Source organism: Buteo buteo, chromosome 23, assembly GCF_964188355.1.
Source record: "Buteo buteo chromosome 23, bButBut1.hap1.1, whole genome shotgun sequence".
Lineage (NCBI taxonomy): Eukaryota > Metazoa > Chordata > Aves > Accipitriformes > Accipitridae > Buteo > Buteo buteo.
The window spans coordinates 17,703,648-17,729,412 of record NC_134193.1 but is presented as its reverse complement, the minus strand read 5'-3'; the positions used below and the strand labels follow the sequence as shown (position 1 = coordinate 17,729,412).

Sequence of the window (25,765 nt, the reverse complement as noted above, 5' to 3'; positions counted from 1 at the left end):
TGCTGACACAACTCAGTGCGTCCCCGTTCGCAGCCACGCTGGCATTGCCCGGGCACCGCTCGCTGCTGGTGCCACTGCAGCCCCGCATTTGGGGCACACAGCACCGGACGGTCGCATCCTCCCGTCCCTCAGCCCCCCAGAGCAGTGGGGCAGCTTTGGGGACCGCAGGAGGCAGCGAGCCCGTCCTGTGTCCACCCCTGAGCCCGTCTGCCTTTCCCCCGCTCACCCCGCAGCACATCACAGACCACGGGTGCTTCGTTACTGTCATTAAGCTTTTATTTCCACTGTCACAAAGTTCCTGGGTTTTGTTTTGTTTTGAAACCGTTTCATTTGCTTGGTTTGCTCTTGAATTCATCTCAAGACAAGGCAGCAGGGCATGCAAGCCGAGACACCGGCACGGACGCACAAACAGGCTTCATCTTTACAAACAAGGCTCTTTGCTGGAGCTGCTGTTTCTCAGCTCGGGGCTCAGCTGCCCCCGGGCAGGGGTCCCGCGGGACATGGCACCCAACCCAGGGCTGGCGGCTGCAGGAGCAGAGAGAGAAGGGAAGGAAGGACGGCTTTCCCGCAGTGCCACTGGAACACAGTCGGGGCTGGCACGTGTGACCGAGACCCCGAAACTGCTCTGCAAGGAGACCCCCAAGCTGTGCACCGAGACCAGGGCTACATCAGGTCCCTCCTTTGCCCCCAGCCCTCCCTCCCGTCCCACCGGCCACCGCCACCGTCCCAGCCGGTGCCCTCCCCTCCAACACCCCCGTGAAGGAGGGGTGGCTGATACCTTCTCAAAATGCCCCAGATCCCCACCTTTACCCTGGGACTGGGGACGACGGGACAGCGAGCTGGCTGCAGGTCACCCACCCAGCCCATCCAAACCCCCCCTGACCCTAAATACATGGGAAGAGGGCAGCTCTGCCAGCGATTTCGGCTGCCCCCATGCCGTGCCTGGCCCCCCGCTTCGAAGCCAGCCTGGTGCCAGTCGGGGCTTAGCCCCACACCCCAAAGACCCTTCCACCCCCCCAGGTTAGCGCAGCCCCCCGGCAGCCCGGTGGCAGACGCTTATTTGCACCCCTGCCCGTTTGGGGGGAGCAGTGGCTCTGGGATGGGGGTCCCACAGCCTCAGCCCCCTCATCCAGCTGGGATGCGGTGTCCTGACGGCGTGGGAGGCAGGCACTGCCAGGCACACGCTTCTGCACCGTGGGGTGAGATGCAGCTGGTACCCGGCACAAACGGGGTCTGGGGACCCCCATAAGCAAACACCCCCATCCACGAAGCCGGCGGGGAGCACTCCAGGGGGCTGCCCAGTCTCGTTAGAAATCGCAGCAATTAAAAGGCTGCTCCGGAGGAAAAAATCCACTTTGCTTCTCTCTCTCTCTCCGGTCCTGGTTTGTGCCACGATGGGGGGGGAATCTGCCCCCAGAGCCTTCTCCCACGTCCTTGCTCTCCAGGGGAAACAGCTCAGCCCAGCCCAGCCCCAGAGCTCAAGGAAAGACGGTTACAAAGCAGCAACAGTCAGCACACAAACAGAAAAATGAAAAGAAAGGAAAGTACAGACACGGCATTTTAATGGGGTAACACCGACGGGGACAAATGAGAGGTGGGGGGGAACACGCCGCAGTCGCCGGGGCCGGACCCTCGCCTCTGCCTGGCTGCGCTTTGGGTCCCCTTCCCATCGCCAGGGCTGCAGCCGGCTTTATTTCAGACAGGCATCAGGAACCCGAGTATAAAGAGAAACAAATCAGGTCTTGTCAGCTGTTCGCTTTTAATAATGAGCAGGTGTAAAAAGAAGACCGAAATTAATTATTCACTGATGTAAACTCCGACCCAGCGGTTCACGTACCGCTCCCGGTGCTCCGCACGTGCCTGATGTTCGGTGGGTCCTGCCAAACCCTGGTGGTCGCAGCCGTGAGCTGTATCCAGCGCTCGTGCTCCCCTGGGCACAGGCGTCGAATCGCTCTCTGGAGAGGGGATGGCTCACCCAGGCCATTTCACTGATGGGGAAACTGAGGCACGAGGAGGTTAAGGCCAACATTTCCAAGGGCGAGATGCTTCAAGCCTTATTTTCAGCAGTACCAAGAAGCTGCAGACCCTGGTGATGTTCAGGAGTCGGGGGCCCTCGGTGCTCCCCAAAGGGAGGCTAGAAGCATCCAAGCCAGGGTCCCAAATCCGCAGTCGGGGGTGAGGGGGAATACTGGGGCCAAAATGATTTGCTTGGGGACACTCAGCATGCCAAGAGTGGGACAGGACAGACCCCACGCTGGGACCCGCTCCGCGGCCAGAGCCGGGACTGAGGACAAGAGCCAGACCTGACCCTGCAGGAGGGGTCTCTGCCCTGGAAAACCCGTCGTCGCCACCAAACCAACAGGGTCCTCGTCAGGCAGCACAGAGCTTTTGAATACGGGCTAAAACCTTTTCTCCTTTTTGCTCCTTTTTCTTTTTTTTTAATGTGCAAATGCTTAACAAGGGGTGAGGGAGGACGAGGCGTCGGGCTCCATCCCTGAGCCCACCAGCATCAGCGGCAGCAGGAGGTTGCTGGTGATGACAGCAGCACCGGACACTGAATTTGGGGATTTCTGGGGTCTGAAGCTCTCCCAAGCCAATGCTGGTCCCTCACCCCACCCGTGATGGGGGCCGCACACCCCGCTGCCCTTGCAGGGCTGCCTCCCCGGTGAGATGTCGGCGAGCACTGATGGAGCTCAAAGCATGGTAGGTCCTCTGAAAATTAAAAGCCTTTCAGGGGAAAGTGTCAGAGCAAGCGAAGTTTGCCTTTGCCTGGGAATTATGTCAGACATCGCGGGGCCCGTCATTTATCAGCGGAGGCGATTACAGCAGTGTCACATTCATCGGGAACATCAACTGGCACCGGGAAGAGACCGGTCTGGCAGACGAGCGCTAAAGAAGTTGGAGGCACTGCAAAGGTCTACCCAAGAGAGTTGTGTTTTGGCCACAAAGCATCAAGGAAAAGAATTTTCCATGGGAGGGAGCGAGGTGACACCCTCCAGGAGCCCTCAGCGATGAACCATGGGCACCCTCCGGGGCAGGAACTGCAGAAGAGGCAGAAATATTGCACGTGGACGTGAGGCCGGTCTCCTTGGGGATGGGGAAGGGTGGTTTTTTTAATGGGTATTGGAAAGTGCCACCAGCACGCGGCCCCAAAACTGGGGAGCAGGGCTGCACAGCAAAGGACCAGCATCGCTTGGCTGGAGAGTCCGTCCCTGCCGCGCGGGGACGGTTCAGACTCCGCCGGCGCGCCGTCTTTTCTCCTGCATCGTGGGACACCTGTGAGAACGTCCTCCACGTCCAGCCATCCCCTCCTGCTGCCACCGGGATGGTCCCCGTGGCCGAGGGCTGTGGGGACTGGCTGGGCTCGGCCGCCGGAGCTGCAGGCATCCCGGTGGAGAGCGGGGCGGAAAGGTTTTCCATGTCAGCATCGGTGTTACTGGGCCAGGACCAAACCAAACCAGAGCAGGAGGGGTTTGCACCCCGGCTGGCATTAGGGGTCCCATGGGTATCCTGCATTTTGCTCCCAAGGAGGGGCAAATCTCTCCTTCCCCAGGGCAGGGGCCAAGGCAGCTGGAAACGGAGCTGCGGCAGCATCCACCTAACGCTCGTCCTCCAGCAGAGATGCCAACGGTGTCCCACGGCGCGTGTCCCGGCGGGGCTGAGCCCTGCTTGGGCACATCCCGGTGCGGTGGCGAGTGATGGAGAGGCCGTCGCAGGCACCGCTCGTGGCCGGGGGGCCATTTCCAAGCCCCACGCTCGGGTGTTTCCAGGTGCGTTTCCCCAGCCCTCCGCCTCCCCCGAGGCAGGAGCACGAGGAGCACGACGGCGCGGGTGCAAGCAGCTCCGCTTTGGGGCCGTGCTCTCGGTTTACAGCAAAACCTCCCACGTCCTAAATGAGGAGCAAGGGGATAAGGAGACACCCCGAGCATGCCGGCACCCCTAAGGCAGGAGATGCTGCACAGCCTGGGACGGGGGGGACAGAGCGAACCGTCCCCACGGGCATCCCCTCTGCTCCCCCAGCCCTGCCGGCACCCAGGCTAATTCCCAGCCACCTCCCTGGGGTACAAACGGACCTTCCCACCGTTTGCAAAACAGAAAATATTTAAGGAATATTTGCTTGAAAGCAAAGTCCAACTCTCAGCTCCGTTAATACTTTTTCATGCAGTGAGAAAATGAAAAAAAAAAAAAAAAAAAAAAGGAAATAAGGACATTCTGGTGCCTGGTGGTTTCCTCGCTCTGCCCAACTGAGGGATGGAGCGGGCTCAGTTTGCTCAGAGCCTGGGCTGAGCGAGCCTTGGCTGAGCTTGCAAAGGGAAGGGTGAACAGAAAAATGCAGGAAACAGGGGAACGGGAAAAGGAAAAGAAGCTACAGCATCCCCTTAAAACAGCAGCCAGCCCACGGAGCTTGGGATACAGGGGGTGGGAGGAGAGGGGGGAAGGCAGATTTTTGGCTTCATTGTTATTGCAGGCTCCCGGTGCCCCGCAATAGTGTACGAGCATGTAAACCTTACATATCATCACCTAGGTGGTCGGACACACACACGAGAGACTAAACACAGCAGCAACATTGACAACAAATAAATAAGGATATCGATCGTCGAGATAGGCATATAAAAAAAAGCCTCACTTTTTTCCACCAAAGGAAAAAAAAACAAAAGAAAAAGCACAATACTGTCTCACCAAAAAAAATAAAATAATAATATAATAATATATATCCCTAGTGAGCCGGGCCGGGCTGCCAGCAGCATCGCAGGTGATGCCAGGACCGTGTTCCCAATCGCCATCGGTGCCTCGGCTCCCCGGCCGCCCCGCGCAGGCAGCACCCTGGGGTGCGCGGCCCCCCGGTACCTTTGGGCTCCATCTCCAGCCGGCCGGTTCCTGGGAGAGGACCACGCCGGCACCGGCGCATCCGCAGTCCCATCCGAAAATGTAGGAAAGGGGAGCAAAGAGGGCGAGGAGGCTGGGGGTGGTTCTGCCTTCGGCGATGCTCGACCCGTTCCCCCGGCCCTGAAGTCTTGGGCGTTCGCTGCCGCTCAGACCGGGGTCTGTCGCGGGTTATTTTTTCTTTTTTTGGAAAAAGCAGAAGTTGGCAAATGGCAGCGGCTGGTTCAGAGTGCAGAGAGGGGGAGTGAGCTCGCGCTTCGAGGGCATCCTTTGCTTGCAGAACAGAAAGGAAGGCCGAGAGGGACAGGCAAGCTTCGCGCGGCGGTGGTCGGATGGCACGGAGAGCGTCTTCCCCCAGGCATCTGCAGGAGAGGGCGGGCGGGGGGAGAAGGAAAACCGGGTGAGAAGGATGGGCAGAAAGCCCTGCGACACCAGCACAGCTGGAAGGGCAAAGCTGGAAACACGATAAAGATTTTGAAAAGCTCAAAACTCCAGCGGGGTTAAAAAAACCCCCACCACCCATGGTTGGACACTGCCTGGGCTGCGATGACCAAAATCATCCCAGGAGACACCTCCGCATGGCCCCACGGGGCATGGCGAGGACCACGGCGTGCTCAGCCCAGCACCCCTGGGATGCTGCGAACCACAGCATCCCTGACACCACCATGCCAAACCCTGCCAGCTCCAGGGCAGAACATAATGAGACATAATATAAATAAAACATTTAATATAATATCTCTCTGGAGCATCCCCGTGCCCCCAGCACGCCAGCTGCCTCCCTGCCTCCTCTGCAGCCGCATCTGCAGGCGAGAGCAGGACTTGTGCCGCAGGCAAACGCCTGCCAGCTGGGCGGCTTGTACTGCATCCTCGCGGGCTGCGGTCCTGGGGTGCTCCGTGGGACTGGGAGATACTGGGAGAAACCCGTCAGTATGGGGGCAACATCCCCCCGCAGCTGGATATAGGGGGATGCCCGTGCTTTGATGCTTCAAGCAGAGGAGAACCAGCTGCCCGCCCCAAGGGAAGGTAGGAATGGCATCAGGCGGGTGGGAAATGGGGCCCCCCCGGACCCCCCCACGCCGCACTCACCGCCGCTCGGCCCCGGGACTATACGAGCCCGTCGTAGAGGGAGAGCGCCTGCACGATGGAGGGGTCGGCCTTGGAGCCCTCCTGAAACTCCTGCAGCGTCAGCTTCCCGTCCGCGTTCTGCAAAACACTCCGGTCGCAGCGCCGCTTCGCCCCGGCGAGGCAGACGCCGAGCGCCCCGGGACCGAGCACCCCAGGACTGAGCACCCCAGGACTGAGCACCCCGGGGTCCCGGCAGCACCCACGCCATCCCGCGCAGCCGCCTGGGTCCCCCCCACCGCCGCAGCCTCAGTTTCCCCATCAAACCACCCACGCCTGTAGCCAGGGAAGGGTGCCATTGAGGGTGCAATGACATCTCAGGGACCCTGAAATGGATATGGGCATTCCAGAGGGATGCGGGGCTCTGCGGCGAGCCCGGCGGCAGCTGAGACCTTGTATTGGCGAGGGAAGGAGGCACCTGCAAAAGCTGAGACACGGCAAGGGGACCCACAACTGCCTCCTAAATCCCTTGGTCCCAGGGAAAAAAAAAACCACTCGAGAATCCTCACCTTGTCCATCATGGCAAAAATCCGATCCACCCTCTTCTCCGGTGTGTTCTCCTCCTCTGGAAGCTCCACTGTGTTTCCCTGCGGCAGCAGGACAGGACGCGGTCACACACCCGTTTGTGCCCTGCCTGGACGGTGTCCCCAGGCAAGGACACCCGTTTTGCCCCCCAACACCCCCCACCTCAGGACAGGGCACGTTGGCACCAGAGCCGTCCTCAGCGGCCAGAACCAGACCTTGCCCCGGTCACGATGCCCACAACACCCCACCAAAAAAGCCCAGGGAGGGAATCGGGGGGTGTTTCAGCATCCTCCCTGCAGCCCCCCTGCCCACAGAGCCAGGCTCCAGCCCAGCGGGGACCCCCAGGGGCTGCTTGCCCCATGTCCCCCCCCGCACCGCTTACCACCATCTGATATATCGCATCCACAATGTCCAGCATCTCGTTCCTCGTGATGTACCCGTCGTTGTCCAAGTCGTACAGCTTAAACGCCCCTGCAAGCCAAAGCAACGCCGAGGTGCTGGCGACCGTGGCCCCCCCCCGCCTCCCACCGCCAGACACGCACCCCATCGCCGTCCCCGTGCCACCCCCCCGGCCCCTTCCCAGGGAACACTTACACCTCAGCTTCTCGTCCAGGGTCCCCCGGGAGGTGACCGACAGCGCCTGGATGAACTCCGAAAACTCGATCCTCCCATCCTGGGGGAGGGAAGGAGGGGGTGAGGGTGCCGCTGCCACCCCCCACCCCGCAAACTCCTCCCTGCCCATGCGTGCCCTCTTAGGGGACGCATCCGAAACGGCAACGGGGAGGGAGGAGTGATGCACATTTCTCTCCAGGAGCGTGATCCGGCAGCGAGCATCCCGGCAGGAGCGACTCCGGAGCGCGGGGGGCACCGCGTGGGTGGGCTTTTGTCAGCGGCACCGAAACATCGCGTTTCTCCTCTCTCGCTTGCCACTTCATCGCCTTTTCCCACGTGACTCTCATCAACTAAAATAAGCACGGGGGCTCGCTCGCTACAGCTGCGCCGTTTTAATTTCACGCCCCAGGAAGCACTGGAATATTTCGCTCCTCCGGTGCTGCGCAGCCACGTACCAAACCCATCGTACCATCGCCACGGGCTCAGTCCCGACCTTCCCCCCCCCGGACCGTGCCCCCGGCTCGCAGACTTACTTTGTTCTCGTCGAAGACATTGAAAACAAAGGTGGCGAATTTGGTTGGGTCGCCAAAGGGGAAGAACTGCTTATAGATCTTCTGAAAGCCGGCGGCATCGAGCTGCCCGCTGGGGCAGTCCTTGATAAAGCCCTTGTACCTGCGAAGGAAGGGGAGAGGATGGGCACCAGGCGGGTCTCCCCGCTGAACGCTGTCCCCCAAGCCCTGGGGAGCCGGGATGGGGTTCTCCAGCCGGGAAGGTCCCCGGCTGCTCCCTGTGTCGCTCCCATCGCCCACCCGCAACCTCCCAGCCCCGTGGGACGAGGTCCCTGCAGGCACCGCAGCGAGGGCGGCAGCGGGGAAAGCCTGGAGAAAGCCTGGAGAAAGCCTGGAGAAGCGGTGAGCGGCACCGGTGACACGGAGCGGTGCCCACCGCACCACTCCAACCCTGCCGCGAGCCCACAAGTGGCAACCGAGCCACAACCAGGCTCCTGTTGAACACTGTCCAGGACCTGGGAGGGGACAGGGACCCACCACCTGGCCAGGAGCACCCAGAATAGTCCTTTAAATCTCCTTTAAAATAAAAAGCCCTCTGCATAGAGTCACATCCCACGCTGCAGGCAGAGGTGCCGGGGCAGGCGATGCCTGGCTCGGCCCCAAAGCCATCGTGGGGCATGCAGGAGAGCGTTTATATCCCTTGCTCAGATATTTTGATGCATGCAACTCCCAAGCAAGAAGCTGCAAAGGGAAAGCTTCACCCAAGGGCCAGAGCTCCCCTTCCCCTCCACTGCTCCGGCACGGCCCCGTTATGTCGGGTGCATCCGACCGGCTCTCCGGCACGGAGGCGGCTGGGAAAGCTCCCCCCGAGCTGCTGCACCACCACGGGGAAGGGACTCACGATCAGCAGCAACCCCGCGGGCAATTTGCAGCCCACCGCTTGGCACGCACGTCCTGCAGCCATGCCCTGGTAGAAACCAACAGCACGGCGTCCTGAAGCACCCGGCGCAGCCAAGGCTCCGTGACGGCATTTTTTGCACCACCCCAAGCGAAAAAGCTGCTCAGGGGAGCTGGGGGGCACGGCAGGGTTACTGCATCCTCAGGGTGGCACGGCCAGGGCATCTCCCAAAACGCATCGGTGCTTAAACACCCCCAAAAACCCTTGGTCCCAGCGCCGGGCTGGACCTGGATGCTGCAAAGTGCCACCCCGGAGGGCGCAGGGGAAGGGGCTCGCCGGCTCCGTGGGTGCGGGGACCACACGGGGACCACGCGGGGACCACGCGGGGTGCGTGAGCATTATGCAACACGTCACCCAAATCTGTCAGGCGCCCGCTGCAGCGGGCCGAGGGCTGGAGGAGGAGGGGAAGGGGGTGGCGAGGTGGGAAACCGAAGTGACGGTGACATCGTTTTCACGCTGCTGCAGCTATGACTCATTGGAGGGGGGGGGGTGCGGGAAAGGATGAGAGAAAGAGATAAAGAAAGCAAACCTTGACTGGTGGGATGGGAAGATGAAAGGGAAGCGGTGGCTTTTCTAGGGCGTCGCGTTCTGTGGGGAGGAGGGGATGGGGCGAGAGCGTGCACCACGGTCCCGGCCCCTGCCAGCCTCTGCCGGCCCCGCTGCAAACGGGGACGCGCTGGGACAGCACCGGACTCCTGCAGCCGGGGCCACGGCCACCAGCTGGACAGTCCCCACGTCCCCGCTCCCCTCGGCTGCCCACGTGGGGAGGGAAGAAGCGAGAGGGAGCGTGCACCGTCCCACACGGGTGGCCGAGAGCAGCCGGAGCCAGGCCCCACCATGCACCGTGCACAAGGTGTGCAAGAAAAAAAACACCTCTATTTTCTGGTCTCCCGTCGATGAGCTAACACCTGCACCCCAAAACTCTCCTGCACCCCAAAACTCTCCTGCACCCCCATGCTCTGCACGGCCGGTGGGGTTGCTGAGCATCACCGGCTCCCACCCCCTCGCCCGCCAGCCCCGCGCCCCGGCAGCTCACCGCCACGCCGCCGTGCCAGAAACACTCACCACTGCTGCACCTCCTTCTCCGTAACTGCAAGAGAAAACAGGAGAAAAGAGAAAAAGAAGAGAAAAAGGAATTTAGCGCTTTCCTGGTGACGGCTGGTGTTTTGCACTTCACAGAAGAGACTTCCCTGCCGGGGATGCCGCAGGGTTCGCTCGCTCCACGCGCTGCCGTGTGTTATCCGAATGCAAGCAGCTGCCGTCGAGGCACAGCCCGGGAATCCTCCGCCAGCCCGGGAGGTCGATGGGGCCGGGGCTGCAGGCACTGGTGTCCGTCCGGCTCCAAAACTGGGGAGCCCACCAAGACGTTTTGCCGGGGGAGCGCAGCACCGTCGCTGCAAGATGCTTTGGACCACTCAGGGGCCGGGCTGGTTCATGCCTGGGGAGGATCCGGCCCTGCCCTCTCACCTCCCCAGAGGAAAAACATCTCTGGAAACATCTGCCAAAACATCTGCCCAGAGGTGGCTCGGGGAAGGCACCTGCCCAGCCCCAACATCAATGCACTGAACACACACAGCCCCAGGGCCGGCATCCCGCCAGGTACCAGCTGCCTCCGAACCACATAGAGAAACATCATCAAACCCATCCCAGGGCCCTGGGAAGCTTTACCGGGCTCCGGAGAAACCCCAAAAATGTGATAAGCTAGAAAATGGCGAGCATTGGCAAGCCTGAATGTCCCCAGCCCGGGGACAGCTGCTGAGATCGCAAATGTCCTCAGGAGAAGAAAGACTCCGATGGGATGCGGGATGCCGGGGAGCCTGACGGGGTGGAGGGCTGGTGCCTGTCCCCGTGCCTGGCTGGCATACCAGTGGGGAGCCTGGTGCCAGCAGGCGGGCACGGGGAGGGGGAACGGCCTCATTAGTCATTTCCTTTGCATCGTGCATCTAAATAATAATAAAAAAGCAATAGGTCTGAAAGGCACTGGGATAATGAGGCGGAGTGGAGATGTGTCAATGTGCAAAAGGCTGATAAAAATAGAGACCCAAGACACATCAACAGATGCCAATTACCTTGGATGGCAAAAAAGAAAGAAAGCAATTTTCCAGCAGAAAGATTTATAACATGCCTGGCAGAAGGCACAGACCGCAGAAGACGAGGGCTGGCGGGCAGCAGCAGTGGGGCAGCCGGGAGGGCACACGCCAGCCCCCACCTCGCAGCTCCTGCATCCCCGTGGGCAGGAATCGCTGCGCCCGAGGCTGTCCCTGCGCATACGGCGGGGGTCCGGTCCCTCCATCCCAGATCCGGGACCACTGGAGGGACAAAGCCTGCAAGACCCCCCAGAAAGGGCTCGGGACAGGGCAGCCTCTCTCCCTGCCTCCCGGGGAGCCGGCAAAGGGACCAGTCGCGCCAGGAGGGCAGCAGCACCCGATGTGGTGTGTCTGGATGGCAGCACCCCAGGAGAGGGGAGGTAGGTGCGAGGATGCTCGGCACCTGGGCTGAAGGACACGGAGGGCTTTGGCCGCACCGCAGGAGGGATTTGGAAGGTTGTTTTGGCAGGGCTGTTTTGGCAGGGCCATCTGGCAAGAGAAGAGCAGACAGGGAAGAGGACAGAGGTCTCCTGGCAGGAGGGAGCCGGGAAGGACACGCTGCATCCAACGGCTGAGCTGGAGTGGGCAAAACCAACAGTCACGCCGGTCCCTAAGGATTCCCCATCCCAAAAAACAAAGGGCTGCATGGCAGCATCCTTCCAAAAGAGAGATGCTGAGCGACGTCTCTAACAGAAACAGGCTTCCCTGCACACGTTCCCCACAAGCATCGAGACACCAGCCACGACCCCCACGCTGAGGGTGCCCGAGGGATGCCCCAGGCACCAGCTCTGCAGCCCTGATCACCCACAGGCACAGATGAAGGCGGGTGGGAGGAGGAGGAGGGTGGGCAGCAGGACTTCATGCAGCCCTCGGGGCAGGTGAAAGGGGCAACGGCAGCAGCCCCGGGGCTCGGCTCAGCCCCTCCAGGCAAATCGTCTTCTGCTCGCTCTCCTTTGGCTGTGTTTCCCCCAGTGTGCTATTTCGGGCCGGGAGCTGCCTTTCAACTCCAGCAGGAAACAATTAAGAAATTTGTGCTTTTTTTAGTACAGGAGAAACGCTGGTAACGACACGCTCGGGCTGGGGCGGGAGGAGAGGGATGGAGCCGCAGGAGGGATGCGTGATGCTCCCGGGAGAGGCTCTTCCAATGGAGGGGACCGTTCAGGTGCCAGCCTGAAAACCAGCACGAGGCCCCGGAGGTGGGATTTGTTAATGTGCATCCCTGGAACAGGGCCACGCAAAGCCCCATCCCTCCTCCAACACACTGGCACCGATGCCCTTCCTCCTGCCCCGAGGGGAAGCTGCGGGGTTTGCCCTGGGGTGGGACCGTGGCCCCATCTCCCAGCCCTTGGAAAACCACCCACCTCTGGGTGCATCCCTCCGCTGCCACCAAATCTCCCCTCTCCCCGGGGCAGAGCATTCCCAGCGCAGGGAAACACCACGGCCCCGAGCCCAGCGTCGCTGCGGCTGGGCAAGCTGGGGCTGAGCGGGTACCTGCCTCCCCGTATCTGCAGTTACGGATCCGAGACAGATGACGACTTCGCGGCTGCCACTTCCCAGCCGCTCCGACCTCGCTGGCTGTTGACGCTCTGAGTGGCACTGATTAGGGATGCTAATCCCTGGCCCCGCAGCAGGGACCCGTGGCCATGGAAGCCTTGGGGACACGCTACTCTCCTGGCCAGGCTGAGCCACCCAGCCTGGGGCTGGGGACAGGAGACACACGCAGGGGCAGGGCTGTCCCTCCGCTCTCCCTGATCCATCCTCTGCAGCTCCCCGGCGCGCAGAGCCCAGCCGAGCTCACAGAAAGTACCTGCGCGGCGGCGGCTGCTGCATTTCCCTCCCCTGGCATCGATTACGGCGCGACGCTGAGCCGATGCAAATCAATTTACAGCGATATAAACCTCAGCCAGGTTTGACCCCGAGCGTTCAAGGACAAGGGGATAACCCACAACAGCCCCATTGCAGCATCCCACCGGAGCGAGGGCCGGCTCCCTCTCCCTGCCCCTGCTGAGCTGGGGCTGCGGCTGGGCTCAGCTACCGTGCCACGCTCCCCAGGGATTGCCATTCCCGCAGCCACTATGGGGATGGCTATAAATAGCACCCGTAGCAGCTCGTTAGCGGATGCAGCGTGCCCTGGGATCCTTGGGGATGAAAGGCGCTAAATAAAGGCAGGGTATTAGCATTCGTTATGAACCGCAACGCTGTAAGAGGCATCGCCGAGCTGGGAGCCCCAGCGACACCCCGCAGACACCCTCCCGTACGTACAACGCTCGTGCCGGCAGCAGCTTTGTTTCCGCTGCTTTTAGCAAAGCGTGGGGAAACACCGAGCGCAGGGCAAGCGCGGCAGGCGGGAGGGGCAGCCACCCCGGGGCAGCACAGGAGCTGCCCCGCACGGCCGAGCCACGGCCACGGGTCCTCGCTGCCCCTTCGCAGCGCCGGTCGGTCCATCCCCGCTCCCGTCTCAGCTGGGAGGAAGGTTTCAGCCACACATCTCATGCAGCACAGAGGGGCAGAGACTGCCCCATGGGGCTGCACTGCAAGCAGCCCCCAGCCCCCTCCTCCCAGCTGCCGGTACCCAAAAATCCCCAACCCTCTACGCCCAACCTTTCCATCAATCCCCAACGGCACAGGCGAGGACTGACAGCTCCATCACCACCCGCCCTTCGCGTGCCCCCTCTCTTCCCACCACCCAGCTGCCGCTGCAGCGAGAAACAGCTCTGGTTAATCAGTGCTCAAGCCCGTTAATTTGTGTTCGCCAGGCAGAGAGGAGAGGAGGGACCCGGGACCGCAAATCCCCATCCCTCGTCCTGCCCGCGGGGGAGCTCGGTGCTCGCTGGACCGCAGCGGGGACAGGGCGGCAGTAAGGAGGGCGGGAGAGGTGGCCGGATTGGGAACGGTGCGGGGACCCTTGGCCACAGTGGGATGCACGAGGCGACGTGACGCTCCAGCCCCGCGGGGCTTTTTTTGTGCTGCCGTCCCATCCCGCAGCCGTCCCCTTCCCTGTCTGCGCAAGGGCAGGGGTTTAGCCACAGCCGCAGGGCCGGATCCTGAGCGGGAACACGCACGCTCAGCCTGGCCCCCCGTGGGCCACGGCCACGGCACACGTCTGTCCTGCGGGCTCGGGCTCCCAACGACTCAGCAAGCACCGTCCCCGCGCAGCAGCCAGCGGGGTCTCCACCGTGCCCCCCCGCACGTCACCCCTCGCTCTAGTTGCTACAACAGCACCTTGATCCCGGGGGGCCGCAGGCACCACCGCCGGCCTCATCAGGGAAACCAGGGTTAATTATTTCCAGGCACAAAGCAGCTCCCCCCTTCCCATCCCCACTGCAGCTCTGCCACGTCGTGGGCTGCGCCGCCAACCCACGGGTGACTGGTCCGGCATCACCCACCCAGGTGGGGCAGCGTCGGTTCTGCGGCATATATTTCCCCCAGGGACTTGCTGTGGCTCCTTCCCGCGGTCCCCGCAGGTCCCCCCGCATCCCAGTCCAGGGGAGCTGGCACATCACCCCACGCTGGGGCTCCCGTCCCTGCCTAAACCTGCTGCGGGTGATCAGCGCTGCGCCCGGAGGAGGGCAAATTGGGCACCCACGCGCGCGCAGAGTGGGTGCTCCTGCGTGAGCAAAGTGGGTGCTCAGGTGTGAATTAATGGGGCACTCATGCATGCGCTAACCGGGCACCCATGCCTGAGCTACATGGGCACTCATGCAAAAATAAATCGGGTGATGATACATGGACTAATTGGGCACTCGTGCATAAATTATTTGGGTGCTTCTAGGTGAACTAATTGGGTGCTCATGCATGAACTAGCTGGGTGCTCAGGCGTGAATGAATGGGGCGCTCATGCATGAACCAGCAGGGTGCTCATGCATAAATTTTTTGGGCACTCATGAATTTATCAGGCGCTCATGCATGGACTAATTGAGCACTCATGCGTAAATTCGCTGGGCACTGCTGCGTAAACTAATTGGGCACTCATGTGTAAATTAGTGTAATTAGTAGATAACACACTTGTACATGTACTAATTGGGCACTCAGGTGTGAATGGATCAGGTGCTCATGCATAAATTAATTGGACACTCAGGCAGGAACTGATTGGGGGCACTTGCACCAATTAATTGGGCATCCATGCATCAACTACCAGGGTGCTCACGCACGGACCAGTGTGCGATCCAGCACAAATCCATGGGGCACCCATGCATAAATCAGCCGGGTGCTCATATGTAAATTAATTGCGCACTCGCGTGTGTATATTAATTGGGTGCTCATGCATGAACTTATTGGGTGCTGATGCAGAAATGACTGGGGTGCTGATGCATGAGCTAATCGGCCCCTCATGCGTGAAATACCACGGTGCTCCGGGGTGAACCCGCACACCCTGCAATTTATGCCCAACACACTCCACCCCTCGCCTCTGCGAAACACATATTTAAGAACTGCCTGAACATAAATCCGTTACAAACTCCACTTTCAACATCATCACAACGTTAATATTCACCAATTACAAGGTCCCCCGTCCCTCCCCGCCGAGCGGGCGATGGGGCTCAGCAGTTTGTGCACGCGCTTGTTTGGATTTTGCTCCTTTCCCCTGGGACTCAGATGTGGGGGTTAGCATCAGAGCCCAAACACCCACGCAAAATTAGCCCTCAGCCCCCTCAGAGCGACCACAGGGCTCAGTACAGCAGCCGGAACGGATGCTCGGTGCAGACTTCACGCCCTGCTCCTGCAAACATGGACCCAAGAAGGTCCCACCAGTCGGCACAGATGGACCCAGCGCCAGCCCCTGGCCCTGCAGAGCAGGTTACGTGGGGTAACCGCATCGTAACCTGACCAGTCATTACCAATTTCAGGCCTCATCCTTCCGAAACACATAGCCAAGAGCACGGCAGCAGCTCAAGCTGTTGGAGGTACCAACGTGTGCGGTAGCTGTGGGACTTCATCCAGCCCCAAAAGGGGCGCTGGGCAGCATCCGCTTGGTGCAGCGTGGGCATCTCCCCGCAGGGAGAGGAAGGGTGCCCCGCAGACGGGACCTGCTGTGTGCTGGGCTGTCCAGAACAATCAGCCTGGGGTTTTGGGTGGCTTTGTGCACGCCAGGGTGGGGGGAAGTACCCACCGCCCCCGGGGACGGCTGGAGCGTGGGCATGAGACTCCCGCAGCAACCCACTCCCCTGGCTCCGGCACCAAAGCCCCGGCACAGAGCCCAGTGCCTGCGGGAGCTGCACGGTGCCGGGGTGGAAGGGGTGAAAACACCCCCCAGGCTGCCACGGGCTCAGTCGTCCCCTGGGACCGTCCGTCACCCTGCCTTGGGGCACCTCAGAGCTCACCCAGGTCCCCATTCAATGAGGGTAACTTTTAAGATACGCTGCACGTCAGCACTTTGGCAATTTGGGTTGTTTGGCCTCGACGACTCGTCTCGTTAAAATTCAGGTTTAACTACATAACCAATGTCCTGGTTAACCATTACAGAGCACGCCGTCCTCCTGCCTTCCGTCAGGGCTCAGCCCCAGCTCCGGGGCTATGGTTTGCTCCTGCTCCCGGGCCAACGCAGGGCTAGCTTTGGGGAAGCGGCGTTAAAACATGACCCTGGCAAAACCTGGCTGCAGCACCGGCGTCACCCCCCACGGAAACAACCACAGCCAGAGCCTGCCCAGTGACATTTTCTTTTGCTCCCGGAGATGACCAGCAGTGACTTGTCCAAACCACCGTGCCTCCGTCTCAGCCCAGCACATCCCAGCGGTGCCCAGTCCCCGCTCCCGGCTGCATCGCTCATGCGCCGGGGGTGTCCCCAAGCCGGGGGTGTCCCCATGCCGGGGTCATCCCCATGTTCGTACCCATCCCTGCAATATCCCATCGCAAAGGGATGTCGGAGCAGCCTCACCGCGTGGGCACCCACGCAGCCGGAGCTGACCTGCCGGAGCAGGACACCCCCATCCCAGCTCACCCATCTCCCTGCGCGCTTGCCCAGTTTGGCTTCTCTCTCCATCAGACACAGACGTCGCCAGCATCACGGCGAGTCCAGGAGCCTCCAAGACGTTCGGAGCACAAGCCCGACAGCGTTATTGGTGTCATTTGTTACTGCTGAGATACAAAGCAATATGCGGAGAGAACTGCATGTGCGTTTGGCACTCTTCTCGCCGGCGGTTGCCATTAGTGGTCTGTCTTGCTCCCAGACTGGATAAACAGGTCCATGAGCAGCTCTGTTCTCATCTCCCCCGGGGCTGGTACCAACAGGAAAGCCAATATGCAGTTAAAATCCTTTTTAGACTTTATTAAATATTTAAGGGCCCGACATTAGGCTTTGGAAACTGGGTTCGGGGAAAAAGCAGCAGTCGCTCTTTGCAGCAAAGGCAGCAGAGGAAGGGCAAAGGACAGTGCCTTCATTTGGAAATTAATGAATCAGACTGAAACACACCCACAGCAGAAGTCGGTGGCTGTGGCAGGTCTATCCTGGGCTGGATTTAATCCTGGCTTCCCCACGAGCTGACGCAGCGATGCCCCACGGCAGGGCAGAGCATCCCCAGTGCTGCCGGGAGCAGGGATGGAGCAGCCCCCCTGCCCTGGCTGTACAGGGGGCAGCTGTGTCCTGCCCCCTGCTCAATCCTCCCCTTGGCCACAGGGATTTCGGCACGGCACGACGCTCCAAGATGTTGTCCCCAACCCACAGAGTGATTCCTGCCCCTGGCAGAGGAGAAAACTCCCCTCCGGACCCGGTGCGGGCAGGGGAAGGGAAATCCCTCCAATTCAGCCATCGGATGCTGGAGCCAAGGGAAGGTCAGGAGGATGCTGCAGGGTAAAGCCTCGCTGGCAGCAGGGCTGCCTCTGCCCCCTCCCTCCCCGTCTCATCCACAGGGATGGGGCTGTGCCAAGGGTTGCCAAAGCAGAGGGTGCTGGAGGCACCGAACGCCCACTCCTCCACGGGAAGTAGCACAGACACCCGGGGCATCTCCACGGGGTCCGGCCGTCGATCAGCAGACGCTGGAGAAACACGGGTGGATGAAGCACGGGCAGCCCTCTTTCCACGTAGAAACCAAAAACGTGCCTTGATGGGAGAACACCGTGCAGGAGGTGTGGGGAGCGAGCCCCGTGCCAGCACTGCCGGGCTTGGGAAGCCGCGGCAGCGGCGGTGATGGGAGCGACGCACACCATGCCCTGGAGCTGAGCACCCCCCCTGGCCACCCCTGCCCTTGGGCAGGGAGGGCAGGCAGGGGTGCAGGGCACGGACCGTGGCTCCCTTTCCCATCCAGCTCCCTAGAAGACCTGGGAGGATGAAGAGGGGAGGGAGGAACAAAGCAACCCCACAAATGTCACCCCGATAACGGAGCGAGAGCGTCTGCGGGCTCCTCCCTGAAGCAGCCGCTTCCTTTGATGCCTTCAGAGCTTCTTGTTTCACAACCTTAATTATAGCGGCAGCAGCAAAGGTCAGGAGAGTGGTTAAGCAGATCCATTAACATGTCAGGGAATAAATGAAATGTGATTCTTCTGATGCCTGAGCAGCAGCAGGCAGTGGCACGAGCGTGGCCGGCAGGGACGGCTGCTCCGCTCTGCCGCAGAGGGAGCCCTCAGGGCCCTCGGTCACGTCTTCCCTTTCCCACCCCGGCACTAAAATCACTCCCGGGGACTGCAGGGACACCTCAAAACTTGCTTCTGACACTCCAAAACTTGCTCCGCTTGCATCCACCCGCAGAGCCCCAGGTCCACCGGCACACGGGATACCCACTCGGAGCAGGCTGGGGTCTCCTTGGGGAAGGGGCTGGAGATGCCTCCAGACCACCACAGCCCTCCGGAGGCAGCACATCAGGTCCCCATCGAGCTCGCAGGGAACCTGCATCGCAGCTGCCACCTTCGCAGCTCCGGGTGACATGTGGCTGCAGTAAAAACAGGCTCCGAACAAAAGCCAGCCCCTGGGCATCCCTCCGGCGCATCCTGCCCGTCACCCTCCTTCGGGGCTCCCTGGCTGGCTCGGGACAGCTGACCCGCTCTGCTCCCCTCTCCCCAGCGCATCTCCAGGGCGCTTGGGCAGGTGCTCTCCTCCTCCGCCCAAAAACCTTCCTTTTGGGCTCTTGCAAATCCTATTACACACTGAGAGTGCTCGGAGCAGGCAGGCACACTCGACGGGTCAACCAGCCAGCAGCAGCTCAGCCTCAGCTCTACATACCGGGCGGGCGTCCGCCTCGGCATCCCGGTGCCCCTCGCCCAGGAGGGGGTCCCACGGGGCTCCCACCCCAGAATGGGATCCTGAGCCCCGAAGCCTCCATGCTTTAGGTATTTCACCCAGCATTTGTCGCCGAGGGATAAGATAATGGGTGCGTAACCACCTGGCCAGCTTGCCCCGCTTTCTGCCGGATGAGCAACAGGAGGGATTTCAACACAGACCAACCTGGCAGAGAAACCCAGTGCCTGGGGCCAAACACTTCCAAGGCTAAAAATAAACCAGCAGTGGGGAGCCGCCGAGGTCCCTCCTCTGCTCTGCCTGCCCCTCTGCTCCTGCCCACCGTCCCGGCTGGCGCATTTCCCCGGCACCAGGGCGGCACAACGGAGCAAAGCCCCAGCCCGGTGCCTCCAGCGATGAACCGACCCATTTTCCTGGCTGAAAATTGCTGCAATTGCAGAATTTTCTTTCCTTTCCCATAGAATTCAACCCGCCACTACATACCTCCGTAACTACAAATCAATATGTTTGTAGTTTGCTCTTAAACTAATGCCCATTAATTCAATGCATTACCGTCGAGCAACAGAGCCAATTTTGTGGCTTATTGTAAAAGAGCAGAAAACGATGATGCCAGAGTGAGTTTAAAATCCACAAAATAGATCACAGTGGGTGGGATGCAGTTCTTGGAAAAAGAGCATCTTCCTCTCCCCACGCCCACTCTGCAGCCCAGGCCTCCCAGTGCCGCGGGCGTCGTTTTGGCACCCTCGCCACGGCTCCCACGCTTCCACTGGAGCCTCGCTGCGGCCTCCAGAGCCCCGGGACTGTTGTCCTGACCCCCTGCCCGGTCCCAGCAGCGATGCTGCTGCATCGACATGGCTCCGAGCATGCCGGATTGCATGGCTATTGCAGCTGGTGTTAAAAAAAATACAGTGTTAGTAGTTCTGGACATGAGCAATAGCTATGAGAAGTGAACCCTGAAATCCAATCCCCCCCTCCAAATGACTAAAAAACAAAAGAGCTAAAATGTGCTCTTCTGAAACAGCCTCATATTTTTAAGCCTGTTTCATGATTTTACGGGTTGCCAATGCTGTGGCTGGGCTGGCCTGGGAGCACTGCTGCAAGTAGGGATACTCAGCTCTGCATTTCTTTCCCAATTTCTCTACCAGGAGTCCACGTCAAACCATTGCCACCCATGACACATGCTCTGCACCCACAACTGCACACGTGCACTTTACACAACTTTATGCAGGCTGCAAGAAGCAGCGATACCGCAGGACCTTCGTGAATCTCCAGCTTAACAGAACTCTGACCGCGGCCCCGCAAGGCTCTTAAACACAATCCCAAATCCCACCGCGGCTCTGAGCCACAAGCACCTGGCTCAAGTTAAGCCCAGGCTTAAATCCCCACCGAAGAGGGGCCAGCAGATGCGATCCAGGGAGGACAGCGGTTCCTTTGAATCTTGGGCGTTATCACCTCCTGGGACAAAACACACAGCGGCCAAAACTGCGTCTCCAAGCTACCTCAACAAGGCATCAGGAAGATTAATAAATTAATGATTATAAAGCACTTTAAGAGCTTTTGGATGAAAGGCTCTATGGAAGTACAAAGAATTACATAATTTATTATTCATTATTATTATCACTCAGCGTTGGCTTCTCCCGCACGCTCCTATATGACACCAGTCTGGCCTCTGAGGAAGGTTAAATCCTCGCCCCGCCGCCGGGCTCTCCCCGCCAGCGCCGCTCCAGCACCTGGCAGACGGGTGAGCTTGGCGCTGCCAGATATTCCTGGGCACTCAGGTGCCCAGAGATGCTGAAAGGCACACGGCGATGGGTCCAAATCAACAGGACTTGGGCAGCCGGCACTTCGAAGAAGTCGTCGGATGTCCTTCTGCGCCTTTACGTGTCCAAGTGCCATTAAAATCTGGCCCCCGACACCGTAAGTCAGGAGCGGAGTGGGGAGGGGAGCCAAGAGACGAGGTTTCCTGCCCTTCCGTGTCCGGTTCCCAGCAGGGCCCCGGACAACCTGCTCTGAATACCTGCAGTAAAATAATTCTTGCATCTCATGGAGGCCGCTGACGGCAACCCTGCAGCATCCTCGGCACGACCACCGTGCTCACGACTGCCCTGGCACGTGAGCAGTCCCACACTCCTCTCCCGGCTGCTCCCACCGCCTTCTTGCCCCAAGATTGCTGCGACCGAGGCACGGCCAGAGAAGCACCACAAATAGGAGATGGAGAGACCAGAGGGGACAGGGGACAGTGGCTGGGGGATGCAAGAAGCCACCAGACATTGGAAGAGCACCAAGGGGTCACGGCACAGGCTGCAAGTCCTCTGTGTCCCATGGATGAGGTAAATCTGCAGAAAAACCACGTGGGGCAGGGAGAAAGGGTAACGTCTCCCCATCCCTCTGATCCTGCAGAACAGAGAAGGGGCTTTTTGTTACTCGCTTCGTTTTGTTTGGAAATCGCACAAACAGAAAACGATGCAATGGAAGGCAATCCCATTGTGGGAGAAACCCTTCACGTACCGCTGCCACGGGAACTTCCCTGGGACAAAAGCGGGTCCCTGTCATTAGCTGCCAGTTACGGGCTCCCAGAGACATCTGCCCAGATGTGCTGTAACAGCAGCAGAATCAGCACCACACACGAGGCAGGGCCAGCACCCGCTCGGTAACGTGGCAGCCAGCATGCGGGAAGGGCACCACGTGCCAGGGATGCTCTTAGAAGGATGGTCATCGTCGGTCTGCCAGAAAGGTACCAAAATACCGCAGTGCTATGGAGTAAAACCTTTCCAAAGCAGACCCCCAGAAATTCTCGGGTATGCCACAGATTTTTGAGTACGGCTATCCCCTGCTCGAGCTGGTCCGCTAGCCGTGGCACAGGGGTCTGCATCAGTCCCTCCCACTGTACTCAGTGCAACCCTGCGCTCCTACCTGCATCTCCTCTGCCTGGATTCCCTGAAACGCAGAAGGAAATTAATATCTTTCCAATCGCTCAGGGTCTGAATCAGAGGCTCTCAGACGTGCCTGGGAGGGCCCTGTGAAGTGCTTCACCAGACAAGGGAACGCGCGCTCGCCTTGACAGCTGCAGAAAAGGGGCAGAAACACTCAGCAAAAGTAATTAATCCCGGAGACAAGAGGTGGAACAAGCAGAGCTCAAGAAACAGAGCCTGGTATTAGCGACGGCGCTCCCTGACAGGCATCGCACCGCCAGCCACATGCTGCCAGGGCACGTTGGGATGCTGCACCAGGCTCTGGCCACGCGAAGGGCCACGTGCCGCCCCATGGCACGGCTGCCCAGGCGCTGCTGCCTCACCTGCTCAGGTACGTGGGGCTGGTGGGCCTTGAAAAAGAGGCAGCGAGAGGCCCGGCGCGGGCAGGCAAAACCCCAGGCAGGCCAGGAACTCATCGAAGGAGCGATCAGAGGACCAGAGTCTTTTTTGGAGGAGGTGCGGTGGAAAGGGGAGGGTACCCAAGAGAGGGGAGCAGAAAGTTAGGAATAAAGTGATTCAGAAGGCAACGACCCTCCGCCAGCCTCATCCAGCAAAAGAGACATCCCCGTGCCTGCAGACGACGGTTTCACCAGCGCTGTGTTTGTTTGGCATCTGCTGCCAGTAAGACATAGGGCATCACTGCCCGTGTGCCCTGCCATCGGCCCCGCTGGGGTCGGCACCTTCCCCGCGCAGAGAGGAGCCACCCCAGGGGTGCAGAAAGCTCGGCATGCAAGAGATCACCAGCAGACGAGGCTGCGCTGGGGCTGGCTCTTCCCAGATCCCTCTCCGTTGCAGATCGGATCGTCACGGCGGCTGCAAACCAAGCGGGCGATTGCAGCACGACAATAACCGTACCGGGCTCAGCGCGGCTGCACCCGCCGTGGGTCGCAGCTGCAGTGAGGACACCAAAACCCAGGGCTCAGCTCCAGCTCCAGCCGGGGTCTGTGCCCAGCCGGCACTGCCACGTTCTCCCTATTTCTTCTCCCGAAGCCACTTCGAGGAAGCCCAGCCAGGGTACCCCAACGTCTCCTACCATCGCTCGCAGTCTGGCTATGCGGACATGCCCCCCCGCAACCTGCCCTCCTCCTGCCTGCTCCCGGCTGTGGCACGATGAGAGAGCAACCCCGCGTGTAGGGTTGTGCAATGCACCAGTATTGCCTCTTCTCCATATGGGAGAACTTGCTGCATCCTAATCTATTGCCTTTTTGGGTAAGCGCTGCCGTGGGACTGCAGCAATGACAGCGGGGAGAGCTCGCAGGTCGGCTACACGTTAGGGGAATATCTCCGACCTGCAAGCGGAGAGGCAAACTTGAACCACCAAAGCCTTTGTTTCCTTTGTGCATCCTTCAGGGAAAAAAAACTCATTTTGCTAAAACTGGATGGCTCAGGCGCTAGCCACGTTAATAAGATTACAGCGGAGGTTCAGACAGAAAAGCCACTCACTTCGAAAATCAGGTTATTAAACTGATACTGAGATACTCATAGAAAAATACCGAACTCTCTGGCATCGGGCTCTCTTCTCCACTTCAGAGCATAATAACAAAGGAAACCCCTCCGACTAACGCACCCGAACTTTGAAAAGCCACCCAGTCGGTTTTGGCTCCCGGTTCAGGGAGAAGCTGCCTGGCTCCGGGGAGGCAGCGAGGGGAGGACAACGATCGCGGCCGGTCCCCCGGGGACCCGCCTGGCAGCGAAGGCCCAGGGCCAGGCAGCCCCGAAGGAAAGGATGCTCGGAGCAGGGGCAGGAGGGGGGGCTCAGGAAAAGGAAGGCGCATGGCTCCAGGTGGGCACAGCAGGCGGGCAGGATGCGGCCCTTGTCCCACGCTTACTGGAGGCTTAGAAATAGGCCACGGGGAAATTGTTTTTACAAGAAAACAGAGCGTTTCTCCCGCTCCCTACCCGTCTTCCTTGTCTCTGCTGCCTTGTGGGTTTGGTTGGGTTTTTTTTGTCCTCCCAGGCTAATCTCCGAATTCTTGCAACAAAGCCCGGCGGAGCCTGCGCCCTCCCCCGGGGAACGGCCCCGGCAGCGCCGATGCCCGCAGGAATCCCGGCTCCCCCGCTGCAAACCCAGGGACGAGCCGGGGGAAGAGGCCGGGGCCGGCCCCAGGGCCGGGCCGCGGACCCCACCGACCCCATCGGCTCCCCCGCCCCCGGCACCTCCCCGGGGGCAGCATCCCCGCCGCTCAGCACCCCCTTTTCCCCGTTCCCCCTCGGCGGAGCAAGGCCCGCTTTACTCACAGTACGTTTTCCTGGTCAGCTCCTCCACAACTTCAGGCTTCAACTTGCTGTTGGATTTCCCCATGGTGGCCGCCGGCAGAGCCGTCAGCCCCGGCCCAAAGCCGCTCAGCGCCGGCTTCCCCCGCCGCCTCCCCGGCCTCACTGCGGGGGCATGGAGGGACCCGGGGACGGGACCCACGCACCCACGCGGGACCGGGCCGAGGGTGCCTCGGTGGCAGCTCCCGGCCGGGCTACATCCCGCGGAGGGGAACGGGCAGCAAAGCCGGGAGCGGTGGAGGGTGGCGGGGGGGGGGGGGGGGGGCTGTTCTTTGTTGCCGGGGCTTGGCCGCAAAGGCGAGCGGCGCTGCAGGGCCGCCCTGCGTGTGTGTGTGTGTGTGAGTGTGTGTGCGTGTTTCGTGCGTGTGTGTGTGTGCGCGTGTCCCTGGTTACACGCACCCTTCCCCGCCCAGCGCGGAACGGCCGCGGAGCGCTGAGGGGGCGCGGAGGGGCGGCGCGCCCCGCCCCGCGCTGCGGGATGGCGGCGGCGGAAGGGGGGGGGGGGGAGGCTCCGGTATGGCCCCCGCCGCCCCAAATTGTGGGGGGGGGGAGATCCCAGACAGGCCTCTTGCCATGGGGATTGCCCCTTGCTGCCTTCCCGGAGCCGTTCGGTAGGGATTAGAGGGGAAAAGCCGGAGGAAAATGTCGGGGGGGTGGGGGGGTGCTCGGTTGGGGTCGTGCCAAGCGGTTCTGTCGCTGGAGGTCCTGCGTGGAGGGCAGGAGGGTGAGGGGAGAGGGGAGCTCACGGGGGGGAATACACGGGTGGGAGCAAGGCTGAGCTCAGGGCCTGGGGGAGGAGGGGGGGTGACCTTGGTGGGACACCAGCACCCGCCGTGGTAGAAGCATCTCCCAGCTCCCGGCTGCTCCCCGGCGAAGGCAGGTCTCTGCCTCTCACCCCGGGATCCTCAAGGCTCTGGTGAGGCTTCACTCACTCTCTGCAACACGCCTGTAGAGACCAAGTTCAATCCCTTCAAAAACCCCACGGGCTCAACCTACGGCGGGTTTGCGGCACAGCCAGGAAACCATACAAGCGCTAAAAGCAGCGGCACTCAGCTCTTTTCCACCTCAAAACCATGCAGGACTTTGTGCTTCTACAAAAGCTCTCTGTGTATGTGTGCACACGTTCATTAGCTGTACCGACGCACACGATAAATACAGTTTTCTTCCCGCCTATGGTGCAACATAGGCCTCGCTGGAGCTGCCCAGGCATGCCTGGACTTCTGTGGTAGCAGCCAAGCAGGGCAAAAAACCACACTTGGATACAGTAAAACCTGTCCGTAAGGCTGCAGAGAGCCCAACACAAAACACACGGGGTGTTTGCAAAGGGGACAAAGGAACACAGCTGATACAATGCTGGTCTTTGCACCTTTTTTTTTTTTTTTTTACCAGCAAAGGGTTGCCTGACACTCACTTCTCCAGGGATATATTCCCCAGGTCGATGTTTCTAAAATGCATAGTCCTCTATTTCCCAGCCTTCCACAAACGAGCTCATTAAGGCAGAAGAGTATAAAAACACCATCACCACATCCCAACTCAGGCACCCAGCAGCAGCACGCCCAGGGGACAAACAGGAGGATCGGCACTGAGCAGCGGGGGATTTGCAGCACATAGCTGCAAGAACTCAGCAAGGCTCATGTCTTCCCTCCAGCATCCCTCAC

General features: G+C 60.5%; 1 protein-coding gene across 1 annotated transcript; it reads right to left on the bottom strand.

The window, feature by feature from the left end:
- Positions 1-3,904: 3,904 nt before the first annotated feature.
- NCS1 (neuronal calcium sensor 1) lies at positions 3,905-24,507 on the bottom strand. The gene is made up of 8 exons (XM_075055282.1): positions 24,072-24,507; positions 9,676-9,700; positions 7,677-7,815; positions 7,126-7,204; positions 6,914-7,002; positions 6,516-6,593; positions 5,971-6,087; positions 3,905-5,246 (listed from the first exon to the last, which is right to left on the bottom strand). Exons 1-7 carry the CDS (start codon positions 24,133-24,135, stop codon positions 5,989-5,991), a joined length of 573 nt encoding a protein of 190 aa, XP_074911383.1. The 5' UTR covers positions 24,136-24,507; the 3' UTR covers positions 3,905-5,246; positions 5,971-5,988.
- Between the last annotated feature and the right edge of the window lie 1,258 nt (positions 24,508-25,765).

What these genes read in the sequence shown, in the direction of transcription:
- NCS1 (XM_075055282.1), bottom strand. Translation starts at nt 24,135, where the DNA reads ATGGGGAAATCCAACAGCAAGTTGAAGCCTGAAGTTGTGGAGGAGCTG. An exon ending in ATGTCTTCGACGAGAACAAA is followed by an intron (nt 7,205 to 7,676) that starts GTAAGTCTGCGA and finishes TCCCTCCCCCAG; the next exon opens with GATGGGAGGATCGAGTTTTC. An exon ending in TTTTTGCCATGATGGACAAG is followed by an intron (nt 6,088 to 6,515) that starts GTGAGGATTCTC and finishes AGTGTTTTGCAG; the next exon opens with AACGCGGACGGGAAGCTGAC.